The sequence below is a fragment of the Lagopus muta genome, chromosome 22 (genome assembly GCF_023343835.1).
Source record: "Lagopus muta isolate bLagMut1 chromosome 22, bLagMut1 primary, whole genome shotgun sequence".
NCBI classification, from domain to species: domain Eukaryota; kingdom Metazoa; phylum Chordata; class Aves; order Galliformes; family Phasianidae; genus Lagopus; species Lagopus muta.
The window spans coordinates 5763397-5789254 of NC_064454.1; the positions used below are offsets into that span (position 1 = coordinate 5763397).

General features: G+C 45.6%; 1 protein-coding gene across 11 annotated transcripts in view; it reads right to left on the reverse strand.

Moving 5' to 3' along the window:
* Positions 1-25858, reverse strand: part of NCAM1 (neural cell adhesion molecule 1) — an 81498-nt gene continuing 55640 nt past the window's right edge. For 4 of the 11 annotated variants that reach the window (XM_048968376.1, XM_048968372.1, XM_048968374.1 and 1 more), the window contains 6 exons: positions 18448-18572; positions 17556-17736; positions 8064-8271; positions 7766-7882; positions 5816-6598; positions 1-3528 (listed from right to left, as the gene is read on the reverse strand). In XM_048968376.1, the coding sequence (XP_048824333.1) occupies positions 3408-3528; positions 5816-6598; positions 7766-7882; positions 8064-8271; positions 17556-17736; positions 18448-18572 (1535 nt within the window). In that variant the 3' untranslated portion in view covers positions 1-3407. Of the gene's footprint in view, positions 3529-5815; positions 6599-7765; positions 7883-8063; positions 8272-13204; positions 14503-17555; positions 17737-18447; positions 18573-25858 lie in introns of those variants that run through there. The other 7 variants (XM_048968377.1, XM_048968378.1, XM_048968379.1 and 4 more) reach the window with 3 other exon arrangements.

Here is a 25858-nt window from a genome sequence, read left to right on the forward strand (position 1 = left end):
TTTGAACACAGTATTCTGACAGAATGCAAAGTCAAAATCCTCAGTTAGTATCAGTATTTACACCAGTGAGAATGGGAATAAAGGTGGAATTGATGTTTCACTCGGTAAAAAGATTTTTTGTTTTTTTTTTTTTTTAACAAGATAGAAGGCCCCCAAAAGTAGGGAATGCTGGGTAAGGATGTCAGTGGAGGTCTGAGAACAACTATCAAAACAGCCTAGTGTGAAAACCTGGGGTTTGAAGGCTCCATAGAAAAGTGTGAAAATAAAACTCCACTCTAAAAGCTGAACAACTGGATGCACTATTACCTCATCATCATTACGTATGGTGCAGCATGAAATGTAGTCACTCCACAACTATAAGCTGATCAGTCTGAGTTGCCATATAGATATATATATGTATGGCATGGATACATATATAAACATATACAGCGCAAACGGCATCAGGTTGGTCCCTCTTCAAAGGTTTAAATAAAAGCAATGAAGCCTAAGCTACCTTGGGAATGGGATATTTATAAATTAAAACAAATTATTCTCCGTTAAGGGCAAGTATAAAAACGCTCTCCAAAATTAATCTAAGGGTACTGGGGATGGGGAAGTCACAGGGGCACTAAGGGAGCAGGACAGAGGCTCCATCCACGAGACACAGCCCAGCAGGCACTGGGCACTGTGACACCAGGTGCCGGATGGGGCCCTGGGCTGGTGGCCTTATGTGGCAGAAATGCCAGTCTGGGTGGCAGCCACCACAGTGCCAGCCGATGGGTGCTGAGCAGTGGCACTGGACGTGCCACTCCGGGTCACTGTGCTGAGCAGCGTTTGCTCCTGTTGCTGCTCAGGGAGGCATGACACGTAAGGTCTGGGGACCACGGACCAAACTTCGCCTTACTTACACCAACACTGCTGTCACGGGGCAAGCATGGGTCCAATCTGACACAAGGCTTTCAAGTGAGGACCTGTCCTGCCCTGCTGTCCTGCCTGGGATGGTACTGCCTGAGTGTCTGCGCCTGCACATCCAGCCATCCTCCACTTCCATCCCCAGGAGCTGAGGAAAAAATGCAAAAACCCCACACTTAGCAAATGACAAAACCACTGTTTTTCACTGTTTGAAATCATGTGATGCCACTGTAAAAAACTGCACACTCAGAAGGACACACCAACGAGAGTGGCTCAGTTCACCCGAGCCAAGCGTGGTCTCCCCAACCCCATCACCCTTCTGCTCGTCCCCATGGCACGATGCAACATCGTCAGCTTGGGTTTGTCATTTAAAGGCTTGTGTTCCTTCTAAGAGTTGTTCTCTTTTTTTTTTCTCTCCTGAATATATATATTTGAAATCTGAACTATTCGCTACACCTTCCACATCCAAACTATGTTGAAGCTTTTTTTTTTTTCAATTATTTCAATACTATGACAAAAAACACGTTTCACACTAAAAGTCACGCACCCACAGTGCACAAGCTTGCAGATCTAAAGTAGAAAAAAAAAAAGGAAAACAAAGGAAAAACAAACAAAGCAAAACCCCCAGAGAAGGAGCACCTCTATACAACGGGCTGGCCTTCCTCCGCCTTCCTTCTGCTCAACCTTCTCTTCTTCCACTCCAAAGTCCCAGTGTTACTCCACGACTCCCAGTGATGACCACAACAATGCACGTGTGACGTCAGCACCTTTCTCTGACTGCTAAAGGCATGGTGCAAAGAGCAGGGACGTCAACGGGAGTGTTGGCACTGATGCCCAAGCGCTCAGCCATGGCTACATGGTTTGGATGATGCAGAGCATACGTGGATGACTGAACAGACACGGTGTGCTGGCGCTGTCCTTGCAGAAGGGGTCTTACGGAGAGTCACAGAATCGTTTGGGTTGGAAGGGACCCTTAAAAGTCACCCAGTCCAACTCCCCTGCAATGAGCAGGGACACCTGCATGCTGCTGTGCTCATGAACGTCACCCGCATGAGAGCAGAACATTCTGTTTTTAGTGTTTCCACTCCTCAAAAGGAAACTTTATTTAAGTGCGGAAAGTCAATGCTTTTAAATCAGTTTCTGGGGTCAAAGGAAATGGCAGTCATCAACATTCTAAGGAGAAATGGATGCAGTCAAACAGCGGAGACAAGACCAGCCCAGCCCTAACTGTACAATCCCTCTTCTGCTTCTCAAAGCTCTGGGAGGGTTCCATGAAGGAAAGAGAAGAATGTCCTAAAAAAGCAGAGATGATATTTTTCTTATGCAGTCAGGCCCAGGTCCAGCAAGGGACTTACACTCGTAATAAATTTAAGTATATAAGGAAACTCTCGCCAGCAACTCTCTTGTTCGAAGTTAAGCGTGTTTATGTGGATTGCTGGATACAGACCTCGATTGGTGACAAGTGGTTGGGATATTCCCCACGCCCCACCCCCCAAAAACAAACCAAAGACCAGCATTACTCTTTTTTTCTTACTCCAGTAAGAAATAATAATAATAATTATAATAATAATAATAATTAAAAAAGATAAAGGGGAAACTACTGTAAACATCGATATTTTAAAATGTCTCCCTTTGCAAAGCAAGCATGCTGCTAACCTAGTAGCTAGAGTCTGGATTTACTTTAAAAAAAAAAAAGGCAGCTATTTTACAAATACATTTAAACACAACAAAAGTTAAAAAAAAAATTGTCAATTGTAAACACTGGAGAGAACAAAAGTTGGCAAAAATTAACATAAAATTTAAAGAAATGTAGAGTCTGAATACTGCAAATTGAAATACATCCCCCAAAGCTGCAATTTTGGCATTCTTCCTAACAAAAAGAATAACCCCCCAAATCAATGTCTAAAGTGGAGAACAGAATTCAGCCACAAAATGCTCACGACACTTTGCATACTGAACACAAGGTGAACAGAAATTATAACTTATTTATGAGGCTTTACATATTTCAAACTCGACTGAAAAGTATAAAAATAAATTGTGGACTTTGTTCACTAAGTACCACCTGTACCAAGTAGGCAAGCAGTACAGTGGTTATATCTACTATTCTAACCAAGGAAAGAACAGGGTCTTCTTTTTTCTTTTCTCTTTTTTCCTTTCATCTAAGACTGGTCGACTCTGAGCTCCTCAGCGATGCTGTAAGTGGTATTTTGCCATTCTGAACATAGCAGGGGACAGCTGAGCCCCCGATTTGGTGATGGGTTAAACCCTGTTTCAAAATGTATTACTTTTTAAAAGCAAGTGCACGACAAATAGAACCTTCCTAAAAATCTTAAGAAAAAAAAGAAAAAAAGAAAAAAAGAGAGAACCCCCCCCTCCCCATTTATGCATTTTCTGTTTTGTTTGTTTTTTTTTTAAAAAAAAGGCAACAGACACTAGAGGAATGAGATGTGTGTTGTGTTTCGTGTTGTAAATGCTTGGGTGAAGTCGTTCTGCCATGTTTTTTCATCTGTTGCTGATCATGCTTTGCTCTCATTTTCATTTGTTTGTGTGGCTTCGTTGGGGACCGTCTTCACTTCTGCTGGAGGTGTCTTAGTTTCCGTTGCTTGCACTTCAGGTTTGTCTTCTACTGGGGTTTTCCTGAAGAAGAATCACCAAAATGGCACAGTTTAGAGACAGAGAAATACAGACCAACTGTGGTAGATGAGCGATCAGGAAAGAAGACGTTGCTGGAAACACTCAAATGTGTCTCCTGGACAGAGCAAAATGACAGATGCAAAGATAAGGACAACCAGACTCACCTCCCCCCCAGCTCACTTAGCTCTACTGAAATACTTCTGGAATTTCCTCCTGCTTTGGGCTACTATAGCAGGAGGGCTGCAGCAGAAGCACAGAGGGTGTGCAGCAGTGTGGAATGCCACAGGAAAACAGCATAACTCACACAATCGCAAATGAATTTGATTTTTACCATCACTCATTTATGCCACCTAACGTCCTGTTAGAACACACTGCAATTCAGCAGTAGATCCCTTTTCCTATAGGAAGTCATCTCCATAATTTCACAGTATGCAGCAGGAATAAAAACACAGTAAGTCAAATGCATTTTCACAAGCATATGGAAGGTCACCACCTAATGCTGATTCTTCACCTGTCCTTAGCACTTGCTGCAGAACCAGAGAAGCCTGTTGGTCCAGCACTCTTCACAGCTATGGGAAGTGCCACACCAGGCACTCCTCATAGCCCTCCTGTTCCATCCCACTGCAAAGTCAGCCTGAGACAGCTGGAACCCCACTGCACTCTGACCAGTGGGTGAGATGACCCGAACCTACAGTTGCCAACTGGTTTCAAGAAGGGGAAGCAGATGGGCAGCACAGGCAGAAGGTGGCTGCACTGGCAGAAAGAACACAGCCCTGTGTTCCACCACACCAGGAATTCCTTTGCGTGGTGCAGACCAAGCTGCACTCAGCTGAAATGCTTCCTCATGACAGGCAAATCATCTCCTACCTTGTTCAGCTCAGCACCAGCTCACAACCCTCTGCTCTCTTTGTCTCTATAGCACCCAGCAGGACGGGGCAGCAGCTTTTAGCTGCAAGGATTCATGTTCATCATGAATGAGCTCTGTGTCACCAACATGCTTTCCTTAGCAAAAGGCAAAGTCCTGCCGTGGTCTCTGCCTCCTGCTTTTGGGAGCTGCTTTCACAACAGATCTGAGATGCCTTTTTGAGTCTTTCTAGCAATAAAGCACAGGCCTCGCTCATGCAGTAAGAGGTGCTCCTAGTTGAAGCTGCCACTGTCAACAGTGTCCATATAGGAAGCCAGAAGGAATTGGGAACTGCAGTACTTGTTTCCTAAAGAGAAGCTTATCTGTTTCAATCAGCATTTTCCAGGCTTCTGCTCTAATGGCTCTGCCACCAACCACTGTCCAAACAGACAGAGCAAGAAGATGTTCTTGTCCAACATCTGTGTAACAGCTGGGGATGCTTCTCCCAGTTAGCAGGTGAGAACTTCATGCTGTTTTCACTTCAGTTATGGTGTCTCTGCCAAACACAAGCTGTGGATTCATCTCACCTGAGGAAAGGCTCCCAAAGGGCTTCTAAGTGTTGTCCTGCCTAGGAGCATGCTGGTGCTCTCTCAGCTGGTATATAGGAGATGAAGTACAGTGGATGGAGACTCATCCCAGATGTACCAGGACAACAAAGACACTGCAAGTTATCCTGACCCAAACATACTGAGTGCTCACCAATGCACAGGCAGGAGCACAACGCCTTACCCTTTTGCACTGACCTTTACTTTAGGTACAAATCCATATAGTGCCTTAGGTTGGAGGGGACCCTAAAGATCATCCGCTTCCAAACCCCTGCCATGTCAGATCGGGCTGTCCAGGGTCCCATCCAACCTGGCCTTGAATGCCTCCAGGGATGACGCATCCACAACCTCTCTGGGCAAATCCAGAAGTCTCACACTTTTACCCTTCCACGTGGCTCTAGTTTCTGCCCTGTCTTATGCAGTCAGAAGTTCTGAGAGGGCCCGCTGATCTGCTGGGAAACTGAATTTGGGAGCCTGTGCTTGGGAGCCTGAACTGGAGAAACTCACTGCCTCTGAGGACAGCACTTCCTTTGCACCAAACCAAACTGTTTCTAATCTCTTTTAGAAAAGAATGATCTACAATAGGCAAAGCTGCAAAAAAATTAAAAAATCACACGTTTATGAGAAATTCCTACGCTTGTCTTTGTTGCCCTTGCACAGCCTATTCCTGCTTTCCTCCTGAACCTTTAAAGCCAAGCCCTGCTTAGTTAGTTCACTGGTGAGTTAGTTTGCTACGGAAAGAATGAGATTAGTTCAGAGAACACCCAACAAGAACACAGCACAAGCACCAGTGCACGAGAGACACAGCACACACCCAACAGAAGATTAAAGGCAGCCATACTCGGTCTTTGCAGGTGCAGCAGGTACAGAGCTGTCTGCAGTGGAAGAAGCAAGCTCACGAGCTTGCCCGCTAGCCACACTGGCAGGAGTAGTAGTGCCAAGAGCTGCAAAAACATCCTTTGCAAGATCAATGTCTGGTGTCTTGAAGGTCCCTTCGTCCATTTTAAAGTCCTCATTCTGGGAGGGGTTTGTGGTGCCGCCTGAAGCAGCCTCACTCTTCGGGTTGCTCGGGTTCTTGGCTGTCTCTGTTGGGCTCTTCACTGTACTGGGCTGCGCAGCTTCTTTCTCGGGGCTCTTGGTGCTTGAGACCTCCTGCTTGGGCTCTGATGGAGCTGGAGGGCTAGTGAGGTTTGCAGGGGTTGGGGCAGCTGACTTGTTACCAGCTGCTGCTTTGGAGGTCTCGGCCACGTTAGCAACAGTGCTGGGGCTCAGCACCGCACCTTGGTTGGACAGGACACTTGAAGACAAATTGTTAGTAGCTGGAGCAGAGCTTGGGGTATCGCTGAGATCAACAAGGGGAGCCACTTTGGGCGTAGAAGAGGGTGGTGGTGGAGAGACCGGGGCAGCTCCCGCTTTGGCTGGAGTAGCCTGGCCAGGCGACATGGCGTTTGAGTCAGGAATGGCCGTGGCTGGTGGGGCAATACTGGAGGTCAGGGTGGTGGTCTCACTGGTGGGGCTGTTCTGAGCAGTGGCAAAAGTTTCAGTGATAGTGTCAGAGTTAGTGGTGCCCGTAGTTACAGAAGGCAGCATGTCCTCAACAGTAGCTGCGGTATCGGCGGTGTGCCTGTGAAGAGGGCAGGAGTAGAAGAGAAATAGAGACAATGAAGCCCATAAACGACAGCATGGGGAAAGGGAAGCAAAGCATAAGCATGAGAAGGCAAGTGGGTGAAACAGCAGCAGCAGCATGGTGGTGTTACAACACAAACACAGCGTGGAGGCAGAGAAGGAGAAAGCTTTCAGAGATGAAATACACAAAGGGCAGCAGGGGCTGGCAGGGTGACTGAAGGACAATTAGGAAGAGAAGGAAGAGCAGAGAGGACACAACCTTCAGGAGTGGCTTGCTCAGACAGATTATGCTTCAAGTCTTGGTCAAATGTAACCCTGTTGACTTGCAGAGTCTTCTCTTTCAGGCTAACTTCCTTCTCATCCTCTTACGTCTAGCTTTACAAGGAAGCTTTCTACCAATTCCCAGAGGTTGCAGCCTTGTGCCATCTGTAACCATGCAACAACATCCTGGTGCAGGACTCCTGAATTCAGTCTCCTGTCTTGGCCCTATGCTTTTGCCAACAAGTCTAAGGCCTCCATCAAACCACACGTAATTTAATTCCTGTCCTCACATACACACACATAATATATGCACATTCATGCAGCTTCTGCCTATTGTTCTAGCAGGAATAGGGGCTGCTTTAGGACAATGCCTGACAGTGTAATTATGCTTTTGCTGCCACAATATAGCACTGATTGCTTAAGTACACGGATGAGAGGTTGGAAACAACAACTGATTTACTCCAATAGAAGCCAGCGTGCCTGAGAACACCACCTCAGCCTTATGAACTAAGAGAAAATCTTTGTAAAGGAAGGTAACCAAGATAAAACCCCAGTAAGACAAGGCAAGAAAATCACAAGCATACAGATCTTAGCTACTCTGCTGTGCTTTGCTTCTGCATTTCAGTGTGCCTTGTGGTACAGCCTCCTTCCTCTTCTCACCTCAAAGCGACTTCCAGCAGAGCCATTTTACCAGTGGGCTCCACTGCAAACTCCATCAAAGCAGGTGGGAGGCAGGCAGGGAAGAGAGGAAGCATTTTCTCATGGCTATGTCAGAAACCGAATGTGAAGATTTTTGCTTTCTTCCTCTCTTCCTGCCCTGTGGCATGTGCATGAGTGATCAGCAATTAAAGCAAATGAGGGCTCTGTACTGACTCTGCACTAGGACTGATGAATAGCAACATACTCTGGTTCTGTCAGTGGTGTGGTCTCATTGGGCTCTGTGTGTTTTCCCCCATCGTGGTTGGGGGTCCGCTCCTCTTCAGTCCGCACCTCCACAATAGGCTCCTTGGACTCATCTTTCCTGTAACAAGGGAATTAATTAGAATCATGGAGATTACATAGAGATTGGTTACAATACACAGTAACTGCAAAGACACGCTTCAAATACTGATGGTGACTGTGAGAAATAAGCTGCCCTGGACAGCAGATTCCTTTTTGTCACCCCCAACAGAATGAGTAAAAGAAGTGATGATGGTACTCACGAGAAGGCAGCTTTGCCCTCCTCCATGTCTTTGCCCTTGGCTCCTGGTCCAGACTTGCCACATAAGTTGACAGCAATGCACATCAGCAGGCCACATTTGTTCAGGAAGTAGCAGGTGACATCCACAGCCACCAGGAGCAGCACAAAGATAACAATGAGAATGCCTACGATGGCAGCAGTCCCCAGGCCTGACGTAGGGCTAGTGCTGGCTTTAGAGACCAAAAGAGAAGAAAAGAAAGCATTGTAGTTAGAAGGTGAGCCGGGGATACCTATGGCTCAGACTTGGCTATAGGTTGCAAGCATGGGAAACTCACAAAACATGCACTTTTTCTCCAGCAGCCATGTGTAATGATCAGTACTTTGTCCTATAGATGTGCAGGACAACCCATGCAGGTTTGCTGGGACCTGACAGGGCCTTTCCAGTCTCTACAGGCCTAAGGACAGGGAAAGCAGACCATGGAAATCTCTTCCACTGTAATGTATACCCAGCTGGAACTCTGAATGGTTCCTGTTCTCTTTCACCACCGCCCCAATGGGCACACAGTGACTCTGATGCTGCCAGCCTAGAACAAGGACAAGCATCATGGCTGGAAGTGAAGCTCTGCAGCACAACGTTCCCTGATGGGACACTGAATGCTGGGAAACACCAGAGGGGCCTGAATGTTGATTAGCCCTTGTAGGGCGCAAATGAGCCCACTTGGAGAAGCTGACAAGCTTTGCTCTTACAGGGGTCTCACAAAGCTGCTCCCAAGCAAGCCCTTTTGAGAACAGGGAGACTCACGAGCTTTGCCATCAACTTTCAGCAGCATGAAAGAGATGAAGAGTGGCCTCTGGCAGGGACAGATCAGCGTCTCCCAGGATCTGGGGATGCGAGTGAGGCATGCAGCAAAGCCGGGACTCGCTCCAGGAAGCGAATGCAATTGCTGGAGGAACCAGACTTGCCAAGATCCTCCAACCTTCCTCCGACCAGCACAGGCTGGGAAGATCTGCTAACTTCTTCCATGGTGTCTTCCCAAACACGGTGTACATGGCAGCAGGAGTTGTACTAATGAAACCTACAGTGATTTTAAGGCAGCAGCCGGGCAGTAAGCGATAAAATCCACAGGCAAGAAATGTATGTTCACATGCACCGCAGTACAGAATTTGACCCAAATTCGTGCTGCTCTCTGAAACTTACAATCTTTGTTGATTTCAAAATGTGAATACAAAGGTACTTGCACAAGTAAGATCGGCCTCCAAATTTACGACAGCCAAGGCAGTGCAGCTGGGCAGTGTGAGTGAGCCCTTGAGGCCGGACGCGAGGCACGGTCAGGGCAGATGCTCTGCAAACCAAGCAGCACTAACACTGCCTGTTGTACTCTGACATCCTCGCTGACCCGTACTAAAGAACGGACTGTTTGGGCTGAGCTGCTTAGTAATTCCTCTGCTATCACCTAAAACTCTCCATGTTATTTGCAGGAAGGCTGACAGGGGCTGGAGTGTACTGGGCTGACAGGACTAAGTCTGTGTAATTCGAGCAAGAACTGATTCCCTGGCAAAGGAAACTCTTCTTCAAAGCTATCAGCTGTGGCTTCTCAGCCTCCTGCTGCCATGCCTTAAACAGAACCCACTTTTGGTTCCCCTCGTTTGATTCAGAATAGCTCTTCCCAAGCTGCTGCTCTGCAGAGAGAGCATTCTGCTGAGCTCATGCAGAGTTCAGCATCCATCAGAGGTCCTGCGCCGCTCAGACCAGCAGATCTCAGCCATCCCATGCTCTGCTTCTCAGCCTGAGTGCTCAGCAAGGTCTGTGCATTTGGTACAGCTTGTCACTCAAGTTTACTGAGACAGCTGAGAAGGATGAGCACATTTCTTGTAGTCCTTAGGAGCCCTGCATTGCTCTTTCACTTAGATGCAATTTCTACTTCCAATGTTTTTACCATTGGATGTCACAGCCCCCAAACACTTGAAATCTCTTTGCTGGGAAGCCCTGTAAAGCAGCCCTTGGCCCCTGAGGCTAATTGATGCTGACTGTAGCATGTGAAAAGATTAATTCCAGAGCTCTGGGAATGGTCTCTGCCATTCTTTTATTACTTAAAAACAGGAGACAGAACATCCTTAGCATGAGGGAGGTAAACGTTTCATTTTGAGACAAGATACTGAGGAACTTGGGACTCCAACAGGAAAGAGTTTTGGGCTTTTCCCTGCATTTTACTTTATCTGAAAGTCACTCTGAGGTGCCCAACTCTGACACTTGGAGCACAAGTCCAGTGAGTGCTTGGCAGAACGACTGTGCCACAGCCCCTGCCAGCACCTCGCATCAAGCTGTGTCATTAAATGAATTCATCAGCCTCCTGTGTATGCAGGGAGGGAGGAGGATATATATTTTCTGTCTCCTAATGTACTCAGGATTCTTGCATGGATGATGCAATAGTTAACACAGTCCTGATCACAGCAGCTCCTGGAGGAAAATGTAAGGCTGTGTTAAACTTCTCTCATCTACAGCATCTCCCTGGGAATGAGCTCCTTGGCAGCTGCTGGAGGGCCCCATGGGAAAGCACCACACAGAGCTGCTGCTCAAAACAGTGCTGAGGAAGAAGGCTAAACAGGGAAACACCACAACCCAGTCTGAAGAATTGAAACAACAAAAAAACCTGACTTGGGAAACGCAGTCAATGTAACCCAACCAAATAAATGTGCAGGGATGGATTAGGTCAATGCAGGCCTATAAATACCTACATGCAGCAGAACAGTACAGACAATAAAGGCACTTTATTTGAGCAAAGATACAATAAATTCCAAAAGCTGGAAACAGGAGGTGGATGACTTCAGGCCAGAAATAAGGTATGAAATTGTAACAGAAATCCCCACATGAAAGCGAAATGTCGTATCTTCCTCCACCCATCTGACTGAACATATCTGCTTTACTTTCTAAGGAGGGATGATGTTGAGGTTATTTAGTGCTGCTGCAGAAAAAGCCTGTCTGAACATTTACCTTTCTCTACTTAGGATTAGTAACAGAAAGCAAGGAATGGAAGGAACAGATGGGTGGTGTTCAACACGTGCCGTTCCACTTCAGATAACAGCAGCAGGTTCTCCTGTGTCTGTGTGTACCTATGGCTGATGTTTGGAAGCAGTTTTAGCTCTCTGACAGCCATTGGCAAGCACCTGCACAACTTATATCAGCATTGTCAAACACCATGCACAACTCACAGGGGAGAAATGCAGACCGCAAGTAACCATCTATTCCATGTGACAGCAGTGTCTGTTTCCACATGGAATTAGGTCCAACAGCTTATGTTTGCTTTAACCTTAACTACCATGAAGCAGAAATGCCCAGCGGTCTGTTGAAAGCACTCCTTCCACATCCAGAAGGCAAGAGATACTTTCCAGAAACACAACTGAACTCTTCAGACTGTCACCAACACGTTGGCTCCTCCAGCAGTCGGCTCCCAGCACCAAGTTCTGTATCTCCCTACGACTGCCTCCCTTTGCAAGGATGAACACGAGGGTAATGAGCATACAAAAGGAAGAACTGCAAGCACAGAGGAAGTCATATGAAGATCCTGCCTTCAGGAATAAAACAGTCTGATCTGCAGTCTGACCCCTGCCACAGCATGTCCTTCCTCTGCACTACTGCAGTGCACCCCCCCGTGCCACCTGGCTGCTCACTGCACTCTGCTAGCTGCAACAATCAGGAAAGCTTCAAAAATTTGTTTTTATCTAAAAGAAATTAGGTGTGAACAACTGCAACTGATTTTTTTTAATGAGAAAATCATCAAAGAATCATTAAGAGTGGAAAAGACCCCTAAGGTCATCCAGTCTGACTGCCCACCTACGATCAGCGTCGCCCATCATTGTCACATCTCCATGGCTCTCCAGGGATGGTGACCCTGGGCAGCTGTGCCAATGACCAATGACTTCTGGAAGAGTTGTTCCTAACATCCAGCCTGAACCTCCCTTGGCACAACCTGAGGCCATTCCCTCCGATCAAACAAGGTCTCTCCCATTTGACATGCAGCCAAAGGATATCATCAGATATCTCCCCAAGAATGTAGAAACTAACTGACAAACTAAGAATAGAGCTGCTGGCATCCTGGGGGCCAGGGGAGATCCTGCACAGCTCTGCAGTTCATCGCACATGGAATCATCTCTTCTAGAGGACCCAGATCCCAGCCTTCCTGGAGCTGTGACATCCCACAGAACATGTACTTGTGAAGCTGTCTGTGTGCTGAAAATCTGAGTATTTGAGCCCCTTCAGGTTCCAGCTCTGAATCTGTCTCACCTCTGAGTACAAAAAAAAGAGTGCTAGCTTTTCTGCAAGCTTTTTGAAATGTTATTGACATCAGGAATAAGGCCTGGGATCTTGTCCAGTGCTGACTGTCAGAGATCAAGGATCTAATGCGTGTATCTGAAATCTAACATGTTACAAACCCAAGTAAGCAGGCAGTGAAAATATCACTTATGCTCCTTATTTTTTCAAACACAGGGACAGGACTTCTTTTTTGTATATATTCCATGTTGACTGGACCATTTAATACAGCTTTCACCATGTAAGTGACCTGGGCTTTGCTTAGTCTCTGCAGGCAGCAGCCCGTGGGAAGGTAATGCATCCCCAGTACCATGGAGGAAGAATGGCTCCCAGAAGGGCTGCTCTCTCTTCATCCACCAGTTATGACCAGTAACAGCTTCAGCATGTTGGTTTCAATACTCCAAAGCTGGGTGCTCAACCTCACCTATGCCTCAACCTGTGCCTACAGGTAAGGGGAATACAAACTGATAGTAGATCTATGGATGAGTTTAATAACTTCCCAAGCTATGGGAAGTTCACACAGCTTTTTAGGGTTACGACTACTTCCATTATACTAAAGTGTAAATGCAGGAAGCCAAACCAATTTGCTATGTTCCAGAACACTGGAGGTGAGAGCGTGGCTCTGTCTGTTCTGTTTGGTTAAAAAATATCCGCATGGTTGGAGTGCAGCGCTCGTACAAAGTTTTCATTTATAATTTAGACAGAAAAGAAGTTCACAAATGATCATGAACAAGGTCTGAATAAACACAGCAGAGTCTTATGTGCAGAGCATCAAACGCACAGATAAACAAGACTGATGATGGCAGGGCTTGTTCTTTGTCCTTGTTAGCATCTGGGTAGAAAGATGAAGCTCATTCTGCACAACAGATAGTTTTTGAGACATTCTGTACAGAGAGCTCAGTAACTGCACCAACAATTCCATTCTTTTCCACCCCAGGCCCACTTACAGAGAAAGAGAGGAGATGGACACCCATTTTTAGAAGAGCAACAGAACCAAATGGATTTCCCATCACAAAAGACAATTCATGAGGTGCACAGGATTTTGTTTTCTTTTCTTTTTGAGGAGGAAAAAAAAAAAAGGAAATAAAAAAAAGAAAATCACCTGCAATTTGTTCAACGAAACGCAATACACAGAGCTCAGTAACAAAGCTGCATTATATTTACACCAAGGATTAATCCTGTCTGACAGCGTCACATGCACAGTTAACCACGAATATGATTAAAGATCAGTAGTAATAACCATTTAGATCGTCAGGTCATTTGATTCAAGCTAATTTTCTCTGTTAAATGGCAAGAGAAGAGATCTCTCTATGAAGTTGACAGGACAGTAGTAGAGAACCAAGCAATGTTAGACAAGCATCCATTGCAAATCTGAATGTTCTTGGGCAGGACGATGCCTCAGATCCACTATGGGCCATGGGATGGCTGACTGCACACAGGGGCCAATGAAGTCCCAAGGGATCAAGCAGTGGAAGGAAAGAGAAAGAAACGCCTTCAGTGCAATTCCCACAGATGTCTGCATTCATGTCACCACACCAGCACAACCTGAGGGCCGTACATTTGAGCCCACTTGCAAAGCACACGGAGGAATACGGGCGCTCAGTAGGATTCTCTCTGGCAATTTTGCTTCCCTGCTTTTACTCTCCTGGCTGACATTTGCGGGCAGGGCTCCAGAAGCTCTGTGCTCAACACAGTGGTGATCAGCACCAGATGTATCAGCAAATCAACAAAGATCCGGTTGGGGCTTTTATGTGCATGTGTGCATGGGGGACTTTTTTAAAAGGCTCTCAATACTGTACTCTCCTACAATGAAACAAGCGAGCAAGCAAAAAATTTTTCCTTTACATTCATTAAAAAGGGCAAATTCATTACAAGTAACAAAAGTTGTTAAAGATAAAACACTCGGTTTAAACCTTTCTTCCTTGTTACAAAATATGAATTCTTTCAAATGACACAATTTTTTTCTTCCCCCCCTCCTGAACTGATGGGATCCTCTGAACCAAAGTTATCAGCTTTCAACACCTCGGCAGGACCCAGGCCTCTTCAAGCAAATATTGCTTTATTTTAAGTTTCTAACAGAGCAAAAGCAGAGTCACTGCAGAAAGAAGCAATGAAACAAAGGAGGACGACGTTGATGGACTTCCCAAGGTCGCTGCAGGTGCCAGACAATGGTTCCCAGGAGGGGAAAATATGGTTGTTTAAAAAGCAAATTTGGTGCATGTGGCAAGCGTGGATGTTTCCCGTGAGATCCAAGGTGACATGTATGACGACAGACATAGGAAAGGAATAAGGGAAAAAGGGGAGGGAAGAAAGGACGAGGAAGAAAGAAAGAAAAAAGAGAGACAGAGAAAAAATAGATAAAAAAAAATTAGGTCATAAATATAGAAAACATAAGAATCAAAGGTTTATTTAATTAAGTAAACTAAAATGGCTAAAGGTTAGAAAGAAGCATAGCACATTCACAGCGACAAAAGGGCCAGGTCCAGAAGCTCAGCAAAGTCCAAAGCCGCAGAGCAGAGTTCAAGGCAGGGGTTACAAGGTTAGCAAGCAAATGGGATTCAAAATGATGGAACAGAGGGCTCAGCGATCAGCACAAGAAGAAGCCTGTCTGATATTTGAAAGGACAACACTGCCTTTTCCAAAGAGAAAGAAAACAGCAGCAAACGATCCGCCTGCCTGCCCCGTCCTGTACTGGGGCTCACATGACAGATCTGGGTGAGTAAAACCTCTGCAGATGGGAGGCCTGGGAGCACGGCTGGTCCTTCCTTTCAGCCTTCCAGCTGCCTGTGAACTGATCTGATGAGATTCATTTTTGTTAATTCTCTCACCCTTCCAGGACACTGTGAAAACTCTACAGAGGTGACAAAGCAAAGTAATGGATGGAGCCTCTTCGCCACTGCAATCTGGTGTAGCAGCCTTCATGTCAACAGAGCCCTGTGACTGCGTGTCAGAGAAATCTAGGCTGCCCTCTGGAAGTACTCTGTTGAACACTGTTAGTTTGGAGAAAGCTCAGGGAACCAAAGCATCTGGAAGAACCTCGAAAGGCCTAATAAAAGCCAAAGGTCTGAACAAAATGAAGCAAGCTAGAGAAACAAGTCACCAATGCAGCACAAGCAGCAGCAGTCACTTCCTTGCACCATGCCCTACTTGTTCCTGAACCAAGACACGTTCTTCCCAAGAAACATCTGCATTCATTTGCTCTGTCAATCCTGCGCAAGCTTGCAGAGTGAAAACAACCATTTTTCAAAGTGCTTCCAACATTTCCAAGTGCAACACTGGAAGGAGCAAGCTGAGATCCTGACCTCTCCCATGCTTCACATCAGATAAAGTGAGGAGTAACTCCTGAGAGGAAACTGCACCCATGAAAACAAAGCGGACATTTAAAAAAATTCTGTTCTTTTAAGGAGTCTTTTCCCACATTTCTGTTGCATTTAAAGGGCTCAGTGGAAACTGAGATTATTGCTCTTCCCTCTGCCATGGACTACAGCATGAACTGTGTATTCCAAAGGAAACAGAGTTCCCAGAGATTGCTAGCACCCTAGGCAAGACATCCCAGCTGTCCCAGGTACCCCTTGGTACTCCACAAGTGTGCAACAAAGGCTGAGAGAGTACCAGCACAGAGAGGAGCTCTGCAGTGTGGAAGAAAAAAACTGCAAATCAGTCCTTGGAACTTTTCCCTGAGGAGATGCACAACAGTAAAGGAACGCTCTGTCTGCTGCTTACACTCTGTGCTCTACTGTTCTAGCCTGTAGTTAAGGCACTCTTTGCCAAATTATCCCCACCTTCCCCTGCCTCATTAGTCACAGTTGTCCTTCAAATATATGAGAGTAGTAAGTAGTAGTAGTGCTGCTGAAAATGAGAAAGATGGTAAGTTGCTTAATGAGTTACGGAGTGTCATTCCAACGCAAACTGCAGCCCTGTTCAAACACACTTCCCAGTCTTTCTTTTGCGCCATTCTCTCCCCCTCCCCATCCTCATGCTTGCTGCTGTACACATCTTCAAGCCCCAGCCATGGTCACTCATTTGGACGCTCAACAATGCTACCTGGCTTGACTGAGTGGAGGTTCAGCACACAAACTGCACCAGCTCTCAGTTGTTTGCTTCAGACAGGACAGGGGTATGGCAAATTAAGGATTAAATTCTCAATGTGAAGAGAGGACTGATGAAAACAGATAACTCTGAACAAAAACACAGGACTGACCTAAGAACTCAGAGGACAGAATACCACCTAATCACTCCCTGCAGCACGGACTGACACTGGGCACGGAGCTGCTTCAGTCGGGCTGTGCAGTGAGGACCTGACCTGCAGTGTGCCCATCTGCCTCCAGCCAGTCTGAGCTTGAATTTACAGCTGGTCCAGCAATTCCAACCCTCAGGTTGGGGGTTTGTTATTAAATGGTTCAAGATGACACCTGCATAGCAATAAACACTGTCTGTCTTTCTAATGCCTGCCAGCAAACTGTAGGATTGCTGGCACCTCATAGGGCCTGCTTGTTTCTCATAGCATTTATGCTTTTACCTCGCTTTTTGAGGAGAGAGGTCTGTCTGAAACAAGTTTCCAGCAGCATTCTGATGCACTTTGGTTACCATTCTCTAACTCCCTGCCATGACATGAAAACAATGCTACTTTAAAATTACGTTTGTTTTTAATCTCCGTTTTATTTAACGAAAACTCTTTGGAGAAAGATTTTCCCTTTCTCCCTTTATGACTGCTAGCAAACTCCTTGTGTCTTTTTCCTCCAAAGGCTGAACTGGATGGACAAATGGGCAGTAAGCAAGCACAAAGCGGGTTTGGACGGGAAATCTGAATTGTGAAAAGCATTGCACCAGAGACATAAGTGGTCCCCTTTGCTTTAGTTTAAGTTGTGAATCTTACTTTCTCCTTTCAGAAAGCCTTTTCTGTCCACTGCTTTTCACATCTGGCAATGCTGTTACCCTGATGCTAAAGCCACCATTCCCTGCGCGCAGTCAGACAGCTCTGCCATGTTGCATTCCTACCAGTGTACTGCTAATGCTGTACATACCTTAATGTGTGCTACACTGCAGGTATGTACGTGGCAAAAATCAAGCTTTAGATGGGTAACCAATTATGATAATGGCTTTTAAGCAAGCAAGTTGTCAGGGTTACTCAGGCACATTAAAGGATGCAGCACTGTTGCATTAATTGGAAGCAGAAAACAATGGTAAAGCTTATGATTGCCATACCTGGGATGACAGTAGGCTGAGCAGATGTCCGGAAAGCATAGTGAGCAGGTTTGGACTTCCCTTGCTGGTTTTCAGCTATCACATAAACCTCATACTCTGCATTCCAATCCAGAGACTTGAGCATTACATGGTCACTGCCAGAAGGCAGTCTGATCTCTGGCTTCCATTCTGAGGAATGTTTCTGCAGGACAACGATGTGGCAGGTGGGGATGCAAAACAAACAGCACAACGTTAGTGGTCAGCTCTGAGAGCAGGGTAACAGCTAACTAACAAAGGGAAACGCAGGGAGGGTTCTACATAAAGAGCATTCTTATAGCCCTTAGAGTGTGAAGTTGGATCTTCTGCAAGACAGACCCACCTCTGACCTTGCATCTGGCCTAGCTTATGAGGACTGTTCCACCTGGCAGTGTTTAAGAAAGACTTTCAACAGGGCATGCAACCAGCAGCTTCATGATTCCTGCTCCAGTTTCAGGAAATGCAGATGTTCATTCTGCCTATGCTAATTTGAAAAACCTACTTCCAAGGTACCTTGAGACAAAGGCAGAGTGGGGTAGGCTAACAAGCTGTTCAATCTCTGCTTGAATTTGGTTTTGGTTTTGACATTACATTACCCTCTTGATATTCTGTACAGATCTACCTGCAAGACCACAGAACTGCTCGGGTTGGAGGGGACCTTGAAGACCACCCAGTTCCATCCCCTCTGCCATGGGCAGGGCTGCCCCCCACCAGCTCAGGCTGCCCAGGGCCCCAACCCACCTGGCCTTGAGTGCCTGCAGGGATGGAGAACCCACAAGATCTCAGCTTCAATCTGCTAAGGTAGCTGCTTGCATAGTGGTGCATGAGTTCTGAAGAGGCTACAGGCAGATAAGGTTTAGGCATCGGTCATACTTACAGCTTTGTATTTGATCAGGTAATGCCTGATTGGGGAGCCACCGTCATCCTGCTTGATAACATTCACTTTGATGGAGTTTCCGTCTTCTCCCATCTGCCCTTCCAGTTTGGGTGCACTGGGTTCCCCTGAAACAATGGTGGATTTATGCTTAATTGTAAAAAAGAAATTGTTAGGAAAAAAGTACTCAAAGCCAGAAAAACACTTCACTACATCGTACTGGCCTTACTCAGACACACCTGCAAAGACCCAATTCTGCTTGCATTTGGTAGTTTGCTTCCACTGATGTAATTTATCATTTTTGCATATGCTGAATGGAGTCTGAAGTTAAGTGAAAAAGACACCATCATTCCATGAGAATACCCTGGAGCAAAACCCAGTTCTTCACTGTTTCTGTTCCAAAATGCCTGTCTGAGTCATCTGGAAAATGCTGAGTTAGAGCATATAGCAAACAGGCAGGATTCTCCTCTACAACATGGATATAAGAAGCATTACTGAGAATCGACATCCTTGTCACATTGACCTTGTTTGCACTTTGCATGCTGTTTAAGTTTTATAGCCCCTGGACCACAGTGACCTCACTGCTGTGGTCACTTGAATGGGTATGAAAAAATGATACAAGGGCAACAACACTTGTTTTCACTGGTTTACCAGATGGCAACAAATACAGGCTGGAAAGAATGTGACCCATTTCATCATTCTGTAACAACCACCTTTAAAAGAAAAAGCCATCCTTTCCGAATTTGCACCCCTGACATCAGCAGGAAATTGAAGTTTTATTCTCTTCAGGGCGCGCTGATTTTCATCCACGTCCTTTTCAAACCATGCCTCCAACTGCCCTTTCCTCACCAGCTCCCCCACAACCTTCACACACAGCCTGCAGGATGGTTCCCCCCTCACACTGCAACTTCTCTCTGTCACCTCTCCTAACAGAAATCAAACCCACACTTTCATTATATGTTCACAACATCGCCTTTTCACAAATAATGCAGCTGTCTATTCAACAGACATATTTTCTTCTTCTTCTTAGCCTGGGAACTCACTGTGAAACAGATATGTCCACCTATTGATTTGCTTCTGTGGAAAAGGAAACCCAACAAACAACCACTACAACATATGCATCAAATTAGCAAAAGAACTGAGATGAGAAAGAAGTGCTGGTCTCTCTTTTATGAAATGGCACAGACTCCAGGAGCTCAGATCCTGCTTAACTTCATCAGCTCCTTGATGCCTGCTTTGCTCCATTCCATGCAAGATGAAGGCACGGGTTCCCTACATCGATCCAACTTGAGATTGGACTTGGAGATATTATTTCTCCAGCACTGAAATATCCCAAGAACTCAAATGCAATCAAAAATCTTGCTGAAGCTTGCCAGGTTGTTTTGCAGTCCCACTGCTTCAGCCATGAGCTCTGGGCTTAAAAGCTCTTCAGGAACTTCTGAGCATTTCAGCTGTTATTCTCTGAAGGCTGATCTGCTTCACGTCTTTACACGTAATTTGAGCAAAACCAACACTGCAATTGGTTGTAAATTAAAGCTTTCAAATCACCTGCAGTTGGCACTTCCAACCAACTCCTAAGATTAATTGCACTCTGTTGGTTGTTCTCATTTCAGGCTCATAATGCTTACAGTATTTTATATATCAATTAAGGTGGCTGAATGTTAAAAAGCAAAAAAAAATAAATCCCAACCCAACAAACCTCCTGCACCTCTATTTTGCCAATCAGACTTCAGGCACTTTAAAAGCATTTCTATTTGTTTATCTGAGTGTGTTTTACAGCTGGCCACAGGAAAATCAAATACAGAGAACACAAACCTCTGTAGAGGCCTGTGAATGACAAGCACACGCTTTACCATCCTAACTCAAGGCGACTTATGGCTCTGGCAGAGCACCTCTGTCTTTACTTGCAGAGCCACTTGTGATCTGTACAACGTCTCTCTTAAGCACATGCTGACAGACCCCTGGAGTGCAGTGCAACACACAATTAAGGGATGGATCGATTCTAGACAGATCCCCAAGAGAACAACACCCAAACTCTGAAACTGTGACACCTGCAGCTTCAGAGCCTGACCACAACCAAAATCACACTGTGACGTTAAAGCTCAGCCCATTGCTTGGGACAAGGCTTCTCAAACCCAGTTCTGCTGTTGTACTAAAAGGGAAAGGACACAGTAAGGCAGTACTTGCACTGAGATCAACACTGGCCAGTAACACTGGCTATGGCTTCTTTCAGCCCAACAAACATCCCCAGTTCTAAATCTATTCTGCCTGGATATGCATTCAGCTGCTGATGGAAAGCACGTGCAGCACTGAACTGGCCAGAAAAAGGTTAATCTTCCAATATCTTTCAAAGCTGATCCTCAGAAGTAACTTGAAGAAATCTTCTAAAGAAAGAAATCAAGTAGAGTTGGGTTTGTTTGTTTGTTTGTTTTGGTGAAACATCTATAAGAAAAATGCAAAACTGAAGCAGTAGTTTAAGATTAATTCCATCTCCTTACAGGCTGACACATGCTCCAGCACCAGCTGTTCCAAGAAGGCATTTACAACCCATGGATGCACAGTTCTTGGATGTAAGAGACACTCACTGGTGTTTCACAAAGCAGTTACTTTTCTTAAAGCCATAAGGATGGAATGCTCCTTTTTCATCAGTAAGCAATGACCACATCTGCCACCTACTGTACAAAGCTGGGGATCTGTCCTTCTGTGAGCTTACTGAGGCTGCATATCTGAGAATCTCTTCCCAAACCATGCTTCTCCTGGAATTATGAATGGTGAAAGCACAGAACGCATCACAGACTGGAAATCAAATGTGAACAGGTGAGGTCTGGATGAACAGAGGCACCTCACTCAGGCATGCTGAAAATACCAGATTACAGAAATACCCCAAGATCATCTTCCTTCCCCCAATCCTAAAAGAAGAGATCACTGCCAAGGTTACTGATTTTGAATTCTGAGTTGAACAAGTTGTTATTGGAATAAGGCCCAACAGCTAAATGGAAGCAGGAACAAATGTCCTGCTCAACGTTTTCCTCATGCAAGGAACCAAATCCCAGCAGCACAGGCCATTATTCTGCCAGGCACCGAGCTGCATGTGCTGAAACATTCATGAGCAGCAGTGCTTGGCTTCTGCCTTACTTTGACAGACTTGATAAACGACTTTGCTGATAACAAGACAGTGTAAGATCAACATCTCCTTCGTGCTCTTTCCCATTTTTATCTCAGAGAGAAAATTATTAATAGGTAAACAGATGTTGAAGTGATAAGGGAATACTGTACTTAAATAATCCGACCTCTTATCTAACAGGACTAGAATTTTTTTCCAGTGATTGAGTACCAAGACTAAACTGGGAACGAACATCCTTTATAAAGATGCTCATTCCTGATACAAAGATTTTGAAACTTTGAGGTCCTGCTGCACTTTACATGCAGCCATTCCAAGCATTAATTGCTTTCACTGCTGAAATTTCTTCGCTGTGAGCTGCATGGTTTCTAGCTCCTAATTCCTTCTTTTCCCCATGGCTTAAGTGTGCCTCTGCTTCAAGAAAATCCCTTCTAAAAGGAGAACATGGAGCATTCCTGACTGCTGAAACAAACAGCTGCAGCGGTGCAAAACCTGGTAACGAACATTCTCCTTACATACACAGGATTTAATTGACCTCAATCAAGAAGATATAATCCAGATACAGGGCTGAAAAATTAAAAACGGGTTAGTGTGTAGTTTCAAACAAAGGAGGAAGAAGTTTAGTGGGAGGAGTTTAGTCCAGCAGAGTCAGCATCTCTACAGCGAGTCAGTGTCAGTAGCTGAAGAGAAAAGGCTGTCAGCTGAAGGTTAGAGAGGAACTCATGCTCACAGGACATGCATCCTCGCTACAGGAGAAGGGGCTGAAAACAAAAGTGCTTATAAAGGTGTGCTACATGCCTGGGGGGGGTTCTCCCATTTACACTGAGCCTTTCACCACCTCTCTTCTCTCACCAAACGTGGTCTTTCTGCCCAGCTACTGAAAAGCAGGTCAATTTGGTTACCAGACAACTGCAGCACTGGAGACTAGGAGCTTAAATCCTTGTCCAGCTGGCAGCAAAGGGACAATCCTGCATCCTTGCTGTGCTCAGAGAACACAGCTGCAAACTGTCTGCAGTTATTTCTGCAATACGCAAACAAAAAGCTGATTTGTGCATTTCTGACTGCTGTGTAAATGGGATTAGATTGTGATCTACAGTGTCACAAGTGGAAGCTAACAAACACATCACAACTATCGAAGTCTCCACAATAAACACAGCCGGGGGAGAAAGAGCAGGTAGAAGTCTGCAGAATGTACACAAGAGAAATGAGTATCAACAGTAAGAAATAAGGAACAAAAAACATAACATGCAAAAACGAGACAACCATGTCTTCAGCCCTCCAGGATTTTGCCTAGAGAGGGAAGAAAACCTGGAAGAGGGGCTGCTTCGGTGCATGCAGTCAGGCAGGAAGGTTACTGGTGTTAGTTTTGTTTTCCTGGCAAATCCCTGCTCAAACCCTGGCCTGCTGGTGGTCCACGACAATCAGGCACTTCAAAACTCATCGATTGAGGGGAAAAAACCCCAAATCCATTTGCTCCCTGGATTGCAAAGTGATTTATTAATGGGGGCAGCAGCAGGGCTTCCCCTCCTCTCTTCAGACTGTGCACAGAGTGGTATTAAGTGAAGTTTTCAAAAACACAGTGTTACAGAAAATATTTTTGCTACCATGTCTTAGAGACTAATTTCATCTCCATGAGCTGCAAGGGTCAATCATTTGCTTCTCGAAGTCACAGAAATCCCCAGCCGCTGTAACTCCTCCTCTTAGAGGAGTTCAGACCTGGATTAATTCCTTTGCCTGGCTCCAAGTCATGGCGTGGGAGGGGTGAGCTGCTCTGGCAAGAACAGTGCAATAGTACCTCGTGTATTTACTGCTAAGTGTAGCTCCTGTCACTGCTCTGCGTGTGCCTATATGTGTACACACAGCTTATAAAAAAGTGTATCTCCTGCACTAGCTGTGGTTTTGTGCTTGACAGATTTATTTCTTACATCATAATGTGACATGCTTAGCAATAAGCACATCTCAGAGATAAGGAACGTCTAATCCTCTGGATGAGCTACTGAACATGGACAGCATGAATGTATGTACACAGACATACAGCATGGAGTTAAAGTATTGCTCAACAAGAAACAAGGTGATTTGCATCATCTGAACACTTTAACTCACAGTTACCCCAATAGCATGTCGTTGGCACTCTGCTCCCATAAGATGCAGAAGGGTTTTAGCCATTGGTAATAACGGCAGACAGTTTTTGAGCATTACTTGGATGCTGACTGTAATTCTGACAGGGAAAGAAGCAAATGACTGAGCCGTGTGGGTTCTGCCTTTTTTTTTTCCTCTCTCAGACGGCCTCAAGTTGTGGAAGGGGAGGTTTGGGTTGGGTGTGAGGAAAAAGTTGTGCAGCAGTGGTGGGGCAGTGGACAGGCTGCTCAGAGGGGTGGTGGGGTCACCGTCCCTGGAGGTGCTCCAGAGCCACGGAGATGTGGCACTGAGGGCTGCGGTCAGTGGGCAGTACTGGTGGTAGGTGGGTGGTTGGACTGGGTGATCTTAGAGGTCTTTTCCAACCTCAGTAATTCTGTCCTATGAAATTTCTTCAAGCTCAGTGCAGATGACTAAAGTTTAGTTCTTCACATGCAGACAGCGGTGAGCAACTTCTCCAAAAGGCTGCAGAATGATTTTGGAGCCATGGAATTTGGAGGACCCTGGTCACTGACCAGAGGACATCCTCCCCCCAAATCTAGGCGACCAATCAGAACAAAGTGTTTTACCTTCTGTTCACCAGCGAGGACGACATCATCAGCACCATGCAAGCCACATGACAAAGGCACATGATAGGCACGGACATGATTGGTTGAAAGGAAAGTGGAGGAGGTCACATGAAAAATACAAAAAAAATTAAAAAACTGATGTAAACAATGGGCAAGGGAAAAAAATCAACAACAGAATTACAGACCAAATAAAATAGGAACTGAATTAGCCAGTATATATCAGAAACAGTGGGGAAACAGTCAAATTGCCTGGAAACATAGGAATATTAAAGCGCTGGGTTACGACCCTGGGAACGTTAGGCACAGCTGTGTCACTGCTCATTAATACCAAGTCAGGGAAGGAACAAAAGTTATTCAAGAGAAGGACTGTGGCCCAGAACTTGAACAGCTGAAGGAATCCACAAGACTGTTGGAAAGAAAAAGGGAACACATTGTTATTCAGAAGCAGTCCAGGCATCAGAGGTGAAATGGTCAAAATCACAGCCCACGCAGTTCAGTGGAGACAAAACTTGGCATTTCACATTGACGTGTTCTCCCCTCTGCAGAAAGAAAGGTCTTCCTATTTATTAATGACAGCAACTGAAAAAGGAAAATCTACAACGCATTGCCTTCCCAAGGACAGAGCTTTTGCCCAAAGAGCTGCGAGCAGGATTTGGTCAGACTGACAATTGCCACCCCAGGCACAGAAGCTCCATCCAACATATTCAGGAACACTGATGAGTTATGTGCAGTGATTTCCACTGGTGAGCTCAGGTGTGCGAGGGTTTTCTCTGCCAGTGAGGAACGAAAGGTGGTGCACTGGAAGCTAAGACAGCATGAGGATGGCAGCGACTGCTCACTGAGATGAGAAACCCCAAAGACTGCATGACAGGAATAGAACAGAAAAACAAGAAAAAAACCAGTTGGTGGAATGGAGGACACTGCTAAGTCCATGCACTGCCTCCCTTCCTAATCTGCTATCTGCTTTCTAGCTTGCCTTCTTCATGAGTGTTCCTTTGCCTCACAAGAAAGAGGCTAGTGGGTAAAAGGATCCACTCCTCCTAAAGCACGTCCTACAAAACAGCAACACAATATTTTCCCTCACAGTTAAAGCTACCTCCCAGCCCCACAGATGGACAGCCAAAAAGGAGCATCTGCCTCCTAAAGCATCCCACAGGTTATTACAGCCTTGCTACTTGCTCGCCTCTCCCTCTCCACCCAGCCCCAAAGTCCGATTAGAATTAAAAGCTCTCTTCAGCAGTGCAGAACTGCTGTCACCTCAGACGTGTCAGGAGTTAAAGTTTGCCTTATTGACGCCATGGAAATAGAAGAGTGTTCACTGTGGTCACCAGCAGCTAGAAGTACAAGTCCTGTTATGTGTCAGAGCATGCAGTGTGCCAATCATACACATCACTTTTACCTATTTCAAAGCTTCCTTCAGCAGCTCTAAACTAACTCTCCTCCCTCCCCAAACACAAAAGCAGTCACACACTTCAAGCTTTTGTTATTTCCCATTTAGAGGCCACGGGCCATTTCTAACCCACGACACGTCAACAAATGGCTCGTTCACTTTAAGGCCATCTTCACAGACATAACTTTATTATTGCAA